The sequence below is a fragment of the Coloeus monedula genome, assembly GCF_965178545.1.
Source record: "Coloeus monedula genome assembly, chromosome: 30".
Lineage (NCBI taxonomy): Eukaryota > Metazoa > Chordata > Aves > Passeriformes > Corvidae > Coloeus > Coloeus monedula.
In genome coordinates, this window is record NC_138810.1 from 2,066,615 (window position 1) to 2,081,941 (window position 15,327).

Here is a 15,327-nt window from a genome sequence, read left to right on the forward strand (position 1 = left end):
GGTCCCCATCCCTGCTCATCCCCCAAACCGGGGTCTCTCATCCCTGCACCCCTCCAATCCCTAATCCCCGGGGCTCCCTCCTCGCTGAACCCCCCATTCCTAATCCCGGGGCTCCCACCTCCTCGCTCCCCCCCCCCATCCCCCGTTCGGGAGGGATCAACACACTCCTTCTTTTTTCCCAGGCTTTTCTTTATTTTTCACTTTTTTTCCATTTTAATTTTCTTAAAAAAAAAAAAAAAAAAAAAAAAAAAAGATGAACAATCCCCTCCCCGAGAGGAGGGGGCACTCCCGGGAACCCCCCCATCGCATCCCTCAGCGCCACCTGGCACTTCTTCACGGCTTGGGGTGGAGGGGCTGCACGCCTGGGGGGGGCGGGGTCCCCATGGAGTTTGCGGGGGGGGATGTCCATGGGCCACCGGGGGCACGGATGTGGCACCGGAGGGTGACCAGTGGAGGGGGGGGCTCCAGAATGCCTGGGTGGGGCCCTTGCACACGCGGGTCTGGGCTGGACAGGTGTGTCACACACACAGGTGTGCACGGCTGGGAGGCTGCAGAGCCCCCCCAGTGTATGGGGCGAGGACTGAGCCCCCCCCCGCCAGCACCTTGACACCCTCCCCCCACCCCGTACCACCTGTGACACCCCGGAGGTGACATCGCATTGGGCTGTGCCCCCCAATGCACCCCCACACTGCCAGGGACCCCAGCCCAGCCCCCAGCAAGGGGAGGCTCCATGCCTGCACCCCCCCAGCTGCAGTAGGAGGGGTCTCAGTGGGTGGGGGGGCCGCAACCCCCAGCACCAGTTGTAGCCGGGTGGGGTGGTGATGGAGCTTCAGTGGGGGGGGGGGGTTCTCAGTGGGTGGGGGGACCCCCAGGTACAGGTGAACCCCAGTGGTGGGGTCTCAGTGGATGGGGGACCCCCAGGTACAGGTGAACCCCAGTGGTGGGGTCTCAGTGGATGGGGGACCCCCAGGTACAGGTGAACCCCAGTGGTGGGGTCTCAGTGGGTGGGGTCCAGGACCCCCAGCACCGGCTCTACCCCCAGTGATGGGATGTCACTGGGGGGGAACTGGGACCCCCAGCACTGGCTCTAACCCAGTATGGGGTACTCAGTGATGGGGTCTCAGTGGGTGTTGGGGACCCCCAGCACTGGCTGTACCCCACTGTGGTGCAAGGACGCTGCAGGAATGGGATGGCATTTGGGGGGGGGGGGGGGGGGGAATCTGCAGCCCCCAGAGCCAACTGAATCCCAGGGATGGGATGTCATTGAAGGGGCCCAGGACCCCCAGCACTGGCTGTCCCACAGCCCAGCACAGAGATGCTCCAGTGATGAAGAGGGGGCCGGCATGGGGGTGACAGGGGGGCCCCGAATGATGACGGGGACACTGCACCCCCCCCATCCCCCACCCATCCCCTGCTCCACTGCCGTCAGCCGAAGTAGGGGTTGTCGTGCTGGAAGTTGTAGTCGGGACAGACCTTCTGGACCAGCTTGTAGTCGATGCTGAGGAAGGAAATGAAGATGCAGATGACCTTGAAGGGCTTGGCGCAGAGCCAGGCCGCGTGGCTCTGCGTGTGCTCCGTGAAGCACACCTTGGACGGGTCGTACAGGCACGGCTTGTTCTTCCGCGCCCGATTCGTCTTCTCGTACTCCACGTGGCAGTTGAGCGCCTTGGCCGGGCGCCCCTCGGGCAGGGTGCTCTGCTGGGGAGGGGGCAGTGGCCGTGGCAGGGGTGGGGGGCCGGGCACCAGCACCTCGAAACCCACCGCCTTGGAGGGGGGCACGATGCTGACGGAGACGTTGCCCAGGCTGGAGGAGTTGTGTCGGAAGTAGACGCTGAAGGTGCCGTTGATGTGGTCGACGATCTTGCCCGTCACCAGGAGGCTGAACTTGAGCGTCTTGATGTTGAAGTAGAAGTCGCCCCACCCAAAAATCTTCTTGGTGCGGCTCGACTTGAGGGTGGGCTTGCGGTGGGCGCGGGGGCTCAGCAGCTCCCCAGCCGTCTGGTTCTTCTGCCAGTCCCAGGGGCTCCGGCCGGTGCCCGCAGGTGTCCCCGCACCCCGGGGAGGCTCTGCCGGGATCAGCCGCCCGGGGTCGAGTGCTGGGGGCTTCAGGGTGCCGTAGGGGACGTCCTTGAGGAGGCCGGAGGTGCCCATCTCTAGGTACCCCAAGGTCTTGGCGACGTGACCCCCAGCACACACCGTCTGGAGGAGAGAGGGCAGAGACTGCATGAGCTGTGCCTGTGCCCTTCCTCATCCTCCCACCTGCACCCTCCTCATCTTCTGCCTCCCTCCTCTTCATCTTCTACCTGCACCCCTCCTCATCCTCCTACCTACAGCCCCTTCCTCTTCCTCCCACCTGCACCCTCCTCATCCTCCCACCTGTACCTTCCTCATCCCTCTGCCTGCACCCTCCTCATCCCTCTGCCTGCACCCTCCTCATTCTCCTACCTACAGCCCCCTCCTCATCCTCCCGCCTGCACCTTCCTCATCCCTCTGCCTGCACCCTCCTCATTCTCCTACCTACAGCCCCCTCCTCATCCTTCCGCCTGCACCTTCCTCATCCCTCTGCCTGCACCCTCCTCATCCTCCTACCTGCAGCCCCCTCCTCATCCTCCTGCCTGCACCAGCTGGGCCGGGACCACAGCGGCCCCTTCCTGAGGTTCCCCCGGTCGCCGGGATGGACACCAGTGAGCAGAGCCAGATGCCAGCCCTAGCCTGGGACCCCAACTCTGACGTGTCCCCTGTCCCTCATCTCCCTGCCCACCTGCCCCCCGTGCCCCCATCCCTCATCCCACTGCTCCCAGGGTACCCGCTGTGCCCTCCTGCCCTGCCAGCTGCTCTGGCACGCGGGATGCTGCTCTGGGAGCCCCGGCCTCGTCAATCACTGTTGCCCTGAGCTGGCAGGTGCTTGGCTGCTCTGGCAGTTTCTGCTCTGGATGACCTGGATCCCGGGGGGAACGAAGGAGGGGGAGTGGTGAGGGGGTGGTGAGCAGAGGCACCAGCTGGAAGGGCTGGGGGAGCGTGGGGGGCTGTGCTCTGGTGGGAAGTTGAGGCAGGCCCAGGGAATGGCTCCTGTCTTCACTGGGGGCTCATCCTGGCATCACCCACCTTACGGAATGGCTTGATGCTGTTTCCTGTTTGGGAATGATCCCCATCAGAGATGATGGGGGTCCCATGACCCCCATCAGAGAGGGGTGAGCTCCCCATGCCCCCTCCTCCGCGGCCGGGCAAGTCAGTGTGTGGGGTCTCCCCACAGAGATAGAGCAGCACCATGGGGGGAGCCCAGCCACGGACCCCCACCCTCACTGCTGAGCCAGGGACTCCGCCTGATCCATCCCTGGGATCCCCCTGAGGATCCATCCCTGGGATCCCCCTGAGGTGTGCCGGGCTGAGCCCCTAAATCTGCTCCGGTTGTGCTGTGCCAGAGAGAGGAACCCTGGGCAGGGCGTGCAGCCCGGCCATGCCCATGGGGAAGGGATTTGTGGTGTTTCAGCCCCTTATGGGGAGGTCAGGGTGTGTGGCGCAGAGCTGCAGCTCAGCATCCATCCCTGCACCCCCCTGCCCGGCCAGCCCCCGCTCCCCCCGGCTCTTTGCAAGCGCGGCTGCTGCCTTCGCCCTTATCTATATTTCAACGCAGCTTCAAAGCCGGGCGCCTTCGCCAGCCGGAGAGGGGGGGGCAGGACCGGGATGGTGAGATAACAAGGGGAGGGGGAGAGGGGCACCCCCCAGCTGGGAGAGCTGCATTTTTGGGAGGGGGGTGGTGTCTGCACCCCAGCTCTGCTCCATTGCTCCGTCCATCACACCTGGGACCCCTCACACCCCACTCTGGGGAAGCTGAGGGGCACCAGCTGGGAGCCCCCCAAATCCTTCTGCACCCACGGCGAGGGGCTGGGGGCTTACACCTGCAGGGAACACGCACAGCAGCACACACTGCCGAGCCCCCACCACCGGGAAGGATTTCTGGAGGTTTCTGAGCTCCGCGCTGGATTTCCATCTCAGCCAGGGCTGGGAGCCAAGGCCGGTCCCCAGCAGTGCCGCAAGTGCCCGTGCCCTCCTCCCCTGCCTCAGTTTCCTTTTGCAATGCCCCCTCTCCATGATCCCGTGCAGGGCTGAGGGGGAATGTGATTGGATTGGAACGGGCTGCGATGGGAATCGCTGGAGGTGGCAACGCGGGAGGGACAGGGAAGGGACAGGGATGGGGAGGCAGTGGGGAGGGGACGCACTGGGAGCAGAGGGGGACAAACACTGGCAGCACCCGCTGTGCTCCTGGGGGCTGTGGGTCCCCAGGCCAGGCTGGTGCGGGACAGAGCCCGGGGCTGGGGGGCACAGGCCGGGCACGGACAGAGCAAACAACCCCCATCCCTGCAGGAACAGAGGCGCCCCAGCCCCTGCGAGCGAGGGGCCGGACTGGCAGCCCCCCAACCCCTCCAGTCCCTCGGCAGAAGCTGCTGGGGGAGCGGGGGATGAAAGGGAATTGCAGAGCAGGGCAGCGGCTGCGATGCAGCCAGGGCGATCGATTGCGGCACCAGCGCAGTCCGGGAGCGCGGGGGGACCCTCGCTGCCCGCAGCCCCCGCTGAGCCCGGGCCGGCCGGGGGGCTCGGAGCCTCCGGGCTCGGGGCAGGGAGGAGCCGGGCCAGGGACGCTTCAGCCACGCCAGCGCCGTGGGGAGCCAAGGTCACCCCCCTGCGCCCTGGCAGCGCTGTCGGCATTCAGGGCAGGTCCCGTGCACCTCGCGTTAAATATTAATGCTCCTGCTGTGCCGTCGGGGTGCAGCCGCGCACACGTGCCCCTGAACCTCCTGGACATGCGTTGTGGGTGCACAGGGGGTCCCAGTGCCAGCCCCCTCCCACCCTGTTCTCATCAGGAGCTGTGGCCAGTGCCAGGCAGGGCCGTGCCTGGTTCTGTGGCGTGGGGGGGCTCTGCTACCACGCACAGGTTACCTCGGTGTGCCTGAGATGGTTGTTTTTCACTGTCACATCTCACTGCTGATCTACACATCCCTGCCGCTCCCCTCCTCATCCTCTTGCCTGTGTCCCCCTCCTCATCCACCTGCCTGTGCTCCTCCTCATCCTCATCATGATCCCCGCGGCATCATTCCACGGCTTAGCTGCTCTCAAGCCCCTCGTGTGCCCTTCTGTACCCGCATGGGGCTGCCGCATGTCCGCAGGCACCGTGTGTCACCCCCCGTGAGCACACGGAGCCAGGCGAGGATGTGGGAAGGGCTGGAAGCAGCTGCAGAGGGACCGGGAAGGCTCTCGGTGCCGGCATCAATTTGGTTTGTCAGGCCCGGCAGTGATGGCCGCTCACATCCCATTTGCTGTTGGGGCCAAGCGCCGTCAGTTGCTCCCCCGAGACCCTCGGTCACCTTGGTGGAGGGCAGCGGAGCAGCATGGGGGGGGGAGAGGGGGCTTGGCTGCCCCGGTGTGGGCTGGGATGAGCTCCAGCACCCCGAGAGTGGGGCTGGGAATGAAGGGGTATGGGATCAAGGCAGAAGAGCCCCACCAGCACTGGAGGGGGAGCAGAGAACCATGACAGCCCCCAACAAAGGCCTCATCTCTGCCACCAGCCTGTCCCTGTCCCCATGGCCAGTCTGTCTCCATGCCCACCATCAGCCTGTTCCTGTCCCTGTCCCCATGGCCAGTCTGTCTCCATGCCCACCATCACCCTGTCCCCATCCCTACCGCCAGCCTGTTCCCACCCCCATCCCTGTTCCCATCCCCGTTCCCATCCTGTCCCCACACCTCGGCGGGGTCCGCTGGCAGCACGGGCACTGATCCGCTGCTCGGGGGTCTCCCTCTCTCCCCATGGGCGCGGGGTCAACCCAGCCTCTCCCCTGTCACCCCGGACGCCTTCGTTAGCGCGAGGAGATTAATTGGAGGTGGTGAGCGACAATCCCCGTGGGCCTGCTCCCCCCGGCACGCGCAGCCCGGGGCGCCGTGGCATTTCCAAAGGTTAGCAGCAAACAAGGTGCCTCTGACAGCTCCCATTTATCTCCCGGCGCCGCGCGGGTGCTAATGCGGTGCCGCGGTGCCGCGCCGGGCTCCGCGGGCCTGCGGGAGGGACCCGGCGTGCCCAGGCGTGTCCGAGCGGCTGCGCGTGGGCGAGAGAGCGCGGAGAGCTCCGGGGTGGCTGTTCCCGAGTCTCTGGGTGAGCGTGTGCACCCGTGGGTGCCGCAGGTGTGTGCCCGGGCCACCTGCGTGCCCGAGTGATGCGACAAATGCCAGCGGGTGCTCTCGAACACACGCGCCGCTCCACATGCAGCTGGGTGTGCACAAACACCTCCACGTGTCCTGCGTGGCCCTGCGAGCGCATCTGTGTGTGCACACGCACGCGGTGACACACGCATGGTGACACGCACGCGGTGACACACGCGTGCATGGAGTGAGGTGCTCGGCGTGGCTGTGCGTCCCGAGTGACGCGTTCCCCGGCTCTCCGTGCACCCGCCCCCGTCCCCACCACCATCCCGTCCCCATCTCTACCATGCGTGCCCGCCCCCATCCCTGCTGCCAGCCTGTCCCCATCCCTACCAACAACTTGTCCCCATCCCCGCTGCCAGCCTGTCCCCATCTCTAACAACAACTTGCCCCCATCCCCACTGCCAGCCTGTCCCCATCAATGCCACCGGCCTGTCCCCACCCCTACACCCAACCTGTCCCCATCCCTACCAACAACTTGTCCCCGTCCCCACTGCCAGGCTGTCCCTGTCCCTACAGCCAGCCTGTCCCAATTCCTGCCACCAGCCTGTCCCCATCAATACCACCAGCCTGTCCTGATCCCTATCCCCTACCTGTCTTCATCCCCACTGCCAGCTTGTTCCTGTCCCCATCCTTACAGCCACGCTGTCCCCAACCCTCCCAGACAGGCAGGGTATGGCCTGCACACTGAGCTGCAAGTGGCCACCCTGGGCAGCGCTTGGTGCCAGGGCTGACGTGCTGCTGGGCACCCCTGGGCTGGCAGCGGGGAGCTGGGGGCACTGGGGACGTGGCACTGGGGATGGCTGCAGCCGAGGGTGCTGCTCCAGGCAAGGGATCAAGGGCAAAAGGACAGAGGAAGAGGTAACACACAGGAACAAGTCGGGACACACCCGTGCATGGCCACCCTGCCACTTGTACAGTCACAGGGATGGCTGGGTGGATCCTGCTGGGAGAGGGGCTCAGTGAGAACCCCCCTGAAGGCTTCCTCAGTCCTTCCTCTGCCTCTTCTGTGCTGCTGCGGCCACAACCCCTGATGGGGTGGTGAGCAGGTGAGCATGACACCCCCAGCACCACGACGGGCACTCCCAGCATTGGGATGGACACCCCCAGCATTGGGATGGGCACCCCCAGCACCAGGATAGGCCCCCCCCCAGCACTGGGATGGGGCACCCCAACACTGGGATGGGCATCCCCAGAATCGGGACAGGAACCTGACACCAGCACCTCCTCAGCCAGACGAGAGCCTGGATGAGCTCACCAAAGCCAAACCCACCAAATCCACCAAATCCACCAAACAACCCACCAAACCCATCCTCGGGTCCTTCCCGTGGTCCTGCTGGGGTCCCACTGCCGGTGACACCGAGGTGCTGCATCCCAAGGGCCAGTGTCACCTCCAGCAGAACCATGACCCGCACGGGGCCGGGGGGGTTGGCTTTGGATCAGCTGTGCCTTCACCCCCCAAACAGACACCTCGCTCCTCGCCAACAGAAAAAATATGCAAATGCTGCAGCTTTATTAACGCGCTCGGCACGCGCTGGCTAATAAATATTTCATAGCCCGAGTAGGACTTTTTTTCTCCCTCCTCCTTCTTTCTTTCGTTTTGGTTCCTTTTCCCTGTCACTCGTTTCCTGCCTTTTCTTTCCTCAGCCGTTGTTTTATTTATTTATTACTTTTAAGGGCTTCACGGTGAGGCAGGAGCTGGGAGGTGGCTGGGGGGGGGGCGGGAAGCCGGGAAAAAATGTACATCCCGAGTCTCTCCCCCCACGGGTGAAAAAGGAAAGTGCTGTTAAGAGCAAAGGAAAAAAATATAATAGAAGGGAGGAGACGGCAGCAGGCAAAGGATTCGGGGCTTGTGTGACTCATTGGGCTGGAGGAGAAAAGGGAATGAATGGGAAAACAGGAGATAAACGGAGCGGGAGGGGGAGAAGGGGTGCGGGTGGGTGGGCAGCAGCCAGCAGAGAGGGGACACGGGGGCGGTGGGGGACGGGGACATGTGGCTGTTGGGCATCTGTCACCCAGCAGCCCCCTGAGCTGACCAGAGGCCAACAGGCCTGGAACCCCCTTGATTGACTTCAGAGGGACCCAGCTGCTTGTGGGGGTCACTGAGGCGGGGGCTCCTGCTGGTCACCCCCAGTCACGCTGTGCAGGACGTGGGGACAAGGGCAGCTCACGGGGATGGTGTGTGGGGACAAGGAAGTACAGCCAGCAGGGGCGGGTCCCAGGTCACTCCCACACCTCTGGTGCCAGGGGATGGCCCCCAGGATACCCACACTCCCCCTCCTCGGCCCTGCCTCAGTTTCCCCCCAGCAGAACAGGCTGTGGGGTTCCCTCCACCCCTCTTCCAGCCCTTCAGCAGGTGAGGACTTTCCAGGGCTGCAGAGAGGCAGCGGATTCCCCCAAGTCCCCCAAAAACAGGGGGACCCCAGGCCCGCAGCGACGCAGCCCCCACCTTCTGCCCGGCTGCTCCCCCCCACCCCAGCCACCCCCACCCCTCGCCTCACCATTTCACTTTATTATTGCAATAAATGTAGCCATAAAAGTGGCAGGTATTGGCGCGCACAGAGATCGCTGCTTCTGAGCTATGGAAATGTAATTTCGAGTGTGCCCGGGAAATTTTATAAGATCGTATCAGGCGGGATCATAAATCGCATTTCCAGCCCCCCCCATCCATCCTACCCCCCTGGATGAGACAGGGCCAGTGCGAAAGTCACCAGAGAGGAGGTGAATGCCGACCTGTCCCCTCGGTGAGACCCCCATCCCCGTGGCCCCCCACCCTGCACATCTCCCCCTGACATTCCCGGAGCCAGCTGGGATCTGTTCCCCTCAGGAAGTGGGGGGCAGCAGCAAAGACACAGCTGTCCCCCGCACCCCCCAACAGTGGACTTTGAGACCCTCCAAGAGACCCCCCAGGAGCGCTGGGGACCCTCAAGGGCATCGCTGGCACCGCAGCTCCTCTGGGGTCACAAGGACCATGACCCACCACAGCCGGGTACTGAATCCCACCAGGAGCAGGGGACAGGGTGTCCCTGCAGCCCAACGTCCCCTGGGACCCTCCTCACGACCCCCAGGGCTGGAATCAGCCGCTCTTTGCAGCCACCACCCAGCCCAGGCTCCGGCCTCTTGCCGGTGCCAGGTGAGGCGTTGCTCTGCCTGCTGCAGACGGAGGCTCCGCTGCCCTGTGCCGGAGGGCCCGGGGGGGGGGACAATGAGAGGGTCCCCCCCACTGTGACATCCACCCAGCAGCCGGGACGGTCACGGGGGTCACACGGGATCTGTGCACAGCGGGGTGCGGTGGGAATTGATTTGGGATTGATTCGCGTCCCTGCTCTGTTCCTCCACAATGACTTTCCTTTTGCAACAGGGAAAAAGGCGGGGGGGTTGGGGGGGGGGGGGGGGCACGGGGACGTGATTATTCCTTCAGCAGCAATCCAAGCGGCGGGAGAGGAAGCTTCATCTTTCCTGGGCCATTTACCTCCAGCGCCCGAGCGCGAAGGCTGAGCCAGGCACCGCGGCGAGGCTGGAGCTCGGCCAGGGCAGGGGGTGGGGGGGCTCCAGCTGCGGGGTCTCAGCGCGGCGTCACCCCACGCTTGGGCCACCGCCTGCGGGGACCTTGGCTCCCTGAGAGGAGGAGATGTGGATGCAGAAAGGATGGGCAAAGTCATTAATCTGGGAGTGTTAATTGGCAAGGCTGTGATTAGTGGTGGGGGCTCAGCTGGGGGCTGCTGTGGCAGGGGGGGAGCACCTGCCTTGCCCCCCATCCCGGCTCGGCCACCTCTGCCAGTCCCCAGAGGAAAACTGGCAATTAAAAACAGGAGAGAGAGGGAAAAGCAATAAAACGGGACCCGGCTTGGAGCCAGAACGACACCGGGAAGCGCAAGGGTGGGTGGGTCTGGCTGGGGGGCACCCCTGGGTGCCCCCCCTCCCCAGCCACTGCTCCCCCTCCTCGGTGAGGCTGTGCCAGCCACGCTCCAGGCTCCAGCCTTATTGAATCTCCCAGCTTAGGGTGCAAAGGGCACCAGAGGGAAGAGTTATTAAAAAAAGGGAAATGAGTCGCTTGGAAACCTTCTTTCGGAATAACAGTGTGTGTTTGTTTGGCGATAGATTAGCTCAGCCATGCTGAGCACACAGCACCCGCCGCAACGGCGGGCGGCTCAGGGAGCCGCAGAAACGGCGACAGGGGATGTATGGAGCCGATCCCGGCCCCGCGGGCACCGTCCGGGCACCGACCCGCCGCAGCCGGTCCCTGGAGCTCAGCACCCCCCGGGGCCCCCGGCCAGATGGGGCTGCAGGGCAGCACCACCACCCAAACCTCACATCCTCTTCTCTGGCCCCAAATGTGCTGCACAGCTCCCAGCAACGAACCGGGTAAATTCCCCCTGAAAATGAGAGCTGGGGGGGGGGGGGGGGGGGGGGAGGGTGGAATTGGGGTGTCCTTGCACGGAAAGGGCTGACAGCATCTGCTAAGAGCAAAGCCATCTGTCAGCCAGCAGCCCAGGAGACAGCTCCCGGGTGACAGCAAGGCGAAGGAAGGGGTGAAGTGGATGAGTTTGGCATCCCGGGCCACCAGCCTCCGGCTGGCATGGCCACTGGCGGAGAGAGGCAGCATTTTCCTGGGAAGGGTTAACCCAAGAAGGAAAATCTGCCAGCAACACTCAGGTGCTTCACAGACAGCCGCTGTCTCACCTGCCTGTGCCAGAAAGGAGGGAAACCGAGGCACGGGCGCCAGGGGGTATGGGGGGGCACATTCTGGCAAAGGCAGCAGGGATGGAGCAGGGTGAGGAAAGACACCGTTGTCCCCAACCTGGTCCTGCTGTGGCACCCAGCCACCCCATCTTGGCTTCATCCTGGTGTTCCTGCCCGCTCCTGCCTGCTCCAGGGCCAGCATCACCCATCCTCTCCACTGCTGAACCTTGCTCAGTACTGGGTGGGGGCCACCCCATCACCAGGACATGGGGCACCCAGGGCCAAGGATGGCGTCCGCCTCCCAGGAAGGCCAGGGGGACGTGGATAGAATCTCCTTTCCTTGATCCAAGGCCAGCTGTGTCCAGCTGAGGGCCCTGGGTGCACCTGGGGGACTGGCTGGGACCCTCGGCAGGGGGGAGCCAGGCCAGCCCCACCCGGAAGGACCCCCAAGATTTAATGCTCAACGAACAGAAAATAATGGAATGCATAAAAATAACGCAGGAGCCTGGAAAGGCTGGGGAGGGGGGGGTGTCACTTGCAATCAGAGGTGGGCTCGTCCCCCTGCCTGTTCCGGCACTGCCAGCACTGCAAAGCCCGGGCGGCTGCAGCCACGAAGGGTGGGGTGCCGGGAAGGGGTGGTCTGCACCCCCACAGTGGGAACAGCACCCAGATGGGCTGGGAGAGTTTGTCCATCCCAGCCGGGATCGATCCCAACACACCAGTGTCACCCAGCAGGGACTGTCAGCAAACCCACGGCCGGGGGCTGACACCCGGGGGGTCCCACACCCTGGGGGTCCCTCCCTTCCCTCCTGCGCAGGGACAAGGCTCTGCCCTGGGGTGCAGCCCCTCTTGCCCCTTTGCCCGGTGCTCCCACCACAGCCCTGGCGGGATGCGGCACTGGGAGCCCCAGTCTGAGGCACCCACTGGAGCCGGGGGGAAGCCAGTGGGATCCCCCCTCCCATCCAGCTGCCTCCTGACCCCCAAAAGAGATCGGGAAAGTTTCTCCCCAACAGGCCCAGAGCGCCGAGGGGCAGGAATGGCTCAGCTACCCTTCCCTGGCACCCGGTGGGCCCATGGCTGGGCAGACCCCTGCCCCTCCCGGAGCACTGGGAGGGGGGGAGGGTCCTGGACCCCCACCGCAGAGGGGTCGGGGCTCAGGGCATCTCCCGGGGTTACCCCTGTGCAGGAGCCTCCCGCACCCTCATGCCCACCCCATGCCCCAGGACGTGCCCGTGTCCGTGCCCCCCAGCTTTGAGCCCCCCGTGCCCCCCCTCAGCACCGCCGCCTGCGTGGGCGGGGGGGGGGGGGGGCCAGGGCAGCGCCCTACTCCGGATTTCATCAAAACAAACCCATTTGTCTTGAAGCAGCTCCAGCACCGACAGATGCTCTGCAATGGATGGACACGGGGAGGGGGGGGTCACGCCGAGCCACCCCCACACGCGGGCACACGTTTCCCCCTCCCCACGCAGGGAGCAGCGTGCCAGCGAGAGACAAGTTGCAGGAGCCTTTGCCTTGGGGGGGTCGGGTGGTGCAGGGGGGGTGTGGGGGTCCCTGATGTGCATCCAATTCCCGAGAGGGAATTGACTCGTTTGATTTTATTCATGAAACACAGAAAGTAAAAATGGAGTGTCAGGAAATCAGATCTGCTGGGTGATGAGCCCGGCCCCCCCCGGCTGGGCTGGGGGGGCTCCATCCCCCCCTCCTGACCACCACGGATGCAGCTGTAGCCCCCCGAGGGGCTCCAAGAGGAGGTGGCAGAGGGGGGACACGCGGGGGTGAGTGGCCTTGGGAAGCTTTGAGTATCTGGGACTGGGGGACATTTTGGGGGGGGACTCTGCAGGCGGGGGGGTCTCTGCGGCTGCAGCCGCTCCCCAGCTCCCACAGACAGGAGGAAGGGGGGAAAACAGGCAAAGCTCCCTCCCCCAGGCCTGTCCTGGGGGTGCGTCCACCCTATGGCTGGGGGGCACTCGGTGAGATGGGGATGGGGATGGGGGGGAGAAACCCCCCGGCAGGGCTGAGCCCCCCCGTGCAGGGGCTGAGCCCGAACCGAGTCGGGACAGGAATGAGGCGTCGCCTCTGCAGGTGGTTTTGGGGCTCACGCCCTTGGCAGAGCCAGGGAACAGCTGGGCCCCCCCCAGTCCCGCGTGGGGCCCCCCCGGCACGGAAGTCACCCTGCTGCCCGCTCCCCAGGTGCGCTGCAGGTGCGGGGAGCGGGACAAGGGCACCCCCGACCCCCTCGCGGACCCCCCGGGCAGAGGGTCCGACCCCCCCCAAGAGAGGCCGCCCCCACGATCACGCCCGGCTCTGTCTCGCTGCCCCCCCCTCCCCGCATCTGCCAGACGGCGCCTCCCGCGCTCTGCAACTGAGGAGGGGGGAGAAGCTGGAGGGGCTTCACCGGCCACGGGACCCCCCCGAAGCTCCCCCCGACATCACAACTCTGCCCGAGCTCCGGGACAGCTTCGGTCCCTCCAACTTGGGGGGGGGGTAGGACCCCCCATATACAACCTCTGTCCGCCACCCCCCCCCAACTCTCCCATTCACCCCCCTACGACCCCTCCTCTCTGTGTCTGCACGACCCCCCCAGGGTCGCGCTTGACCCCCCCAAACCGTCTGCTGTTTCCGTGACTGCCGGAGCCCCCCCAAATGCGCGACATCCCCCAAACCGCACCCCCACACTGCACGACCCCCTCCCCAGCACCGACCCCCCCCACAGACTGCACGACCCCCGTCAGGACCCCTCGCCCCCTCCCCCGGATTTGTCCTACGCCCCCAACAACTGCACGACTCCCCCCTCCTGGAACTGCGCCCCCCCACCCCCCCGGTAATCGCCCCCCTGCCCGGTAACCGCGCACCCCCGCACGCCCCGCGGCGGCGGCAGCTCGCCCGGGCGGGGGTCCCGGATGCCCCGTACCTGCAGCAGCAGCAGCCCGGGCCCGAGCAGGGGCAGGCGGCGGCGGAGCATCGCGGGGCTCCGGGAGCAGCGGCGGCGGCGGCGGCGGCGGCGGCGGCGGCGAGGGGCGGCGGGAAGAAAGTTGGAGACTTGCGGGGCCGGGCGGCGCCTCGGCGGCCCCGCCAATCCCGGCCGGCGGGGGGGCACCGGGGGGGCGGCTCCGGGGGCGCCGGGACCCCGCACCGGCCCCGCGCGGACCGGCGGCTCCGCCACAGACCGGGGCAGGGGACGCGGGGAGAGCCCCCCACCTCGGGGTGCCTCCGGTCCTACTCCCCCTCCCCCCCCCGCATCTCGGGGTGCCCCTGGTCCTACCCCCCGCCTCCTTCAGCATCCCGGGGTGTCCCCGATCCTGTCCCCCTTCCCCTTCTCCATCAACCCGAGGCGTCTCCGGTCCTACCCCCCCGCCTTCTCTCGCACCCCGGGGTATCCCCAGCCGTGCCCCCCCCTCTTCCCCATCGCCTCGGGGTGCCCCTGGTCCCGCCCCACCTCTTCCAGCATCGATGGTGCCCCCGGTCCTCCCCCCACCCCTTTTCTGCGACCCCCGGACCCCGGGAGACCCCGGTCCTGCCCCTCTCTCCCGGAGACCCCGCATCCTCCGGACCCGTTCCTGGCTCCCAATCCTCCGGCATCCCGCGGTGCCCCCCTCCTGCTCCCCGCTCCCCCAGATGATCCCGAACTTGTCCCCCTCTCCCCCCGCCCCCCGGGATGCTCCGGGTCCTGCCGCCCCCCAGCTCCATCTCCCCGAGACCCCGCTGGAGGCACCGGGGGGACACCGACGGTCCTGCCCCTCCTGGGGAGGGCAGAGGGTCCCCCCCTGCTTGATCCCCCAAAACTTCAGCAGGAAGGGAGGAGGCACCCTACGGAGGGTCTCTGGGGGGCACCTCAGACCCTGCCACACCCGAGGGGTTCCTCTTGTCCTGCACCCCCACCCGCGTCGGGCCGGACACGCCACCTGCGTCACCTGCACGGACACATGCGTGTGCACATGGACACGCGTGTGCTCAGCCCCCAGCGCCGTGCCCGGCCCCTCTCCCAGGGGTTCTCACCCTCCCGAGAGGTTTTCACCACCCACCCCCCCCCACCGCAGCCCCCTCCTCACCCCATCAATTTATCCTTATTCCCATTATTGTTTTATTACTGCGATTATCCCGGAGAGCTGCCGGCGGGGACTTGGCATCGGCAGGGCTGGGGGCATTTTGGGGGGGGGGGGGTCTGGGGGCACGCGGGGGTGGGGGGGGGCACGCGGGGAGGGCGCTGCAGAACCGCGTGGACATGCGGAGACGGAATGGTGAAAGGTAACGGAGAAATGGGAAAAGGGAAGGGAGAGGGCGAAGAATGAGGAAGACGGAGCCGGGGAAGAGAGAGGAGCGAGCAGAGCCGCGAGGAGCGGCGCGTCCAGAGGTCCTGGCATCAGCGGGGTCCCAACCAGCCCCAGACCAGCCCCGTGGGGGTCCTGGCCACGTGGGCACGTGGCCCCTTCTCCCCGGGGTCCGCAGCTGGGG

At 66.0% G+C, this 15,327-nt stretch overlaps 1 protein-coding gene across 1 annotated transcript; it reads right to left on the minus strand.

Moving 5' to 3' along the window:
• Nucleotides 1-1,425: 1,425 nt before the first annotated feature.
• On the minus strand, nt 1,426-13,837 carry NXPH4 (neurexophilin 4; the record flags this gene model as incomplete). The annotated part of the gene is made up of 2 exons (XM_082299080.1): nt 1,426-2,199; nt 13,787-13,837. The coding sequence occupies 2 exons, from the start codon at nt 13,835-13,837 to the stop codon at nt 1,426-1,428; spliced, it is 825 nt and encodes a 274-aa protein (XP_082155206.1).
• Nucleotides 13,838-15,327: the final 1,490 nt, after the last annotated feature.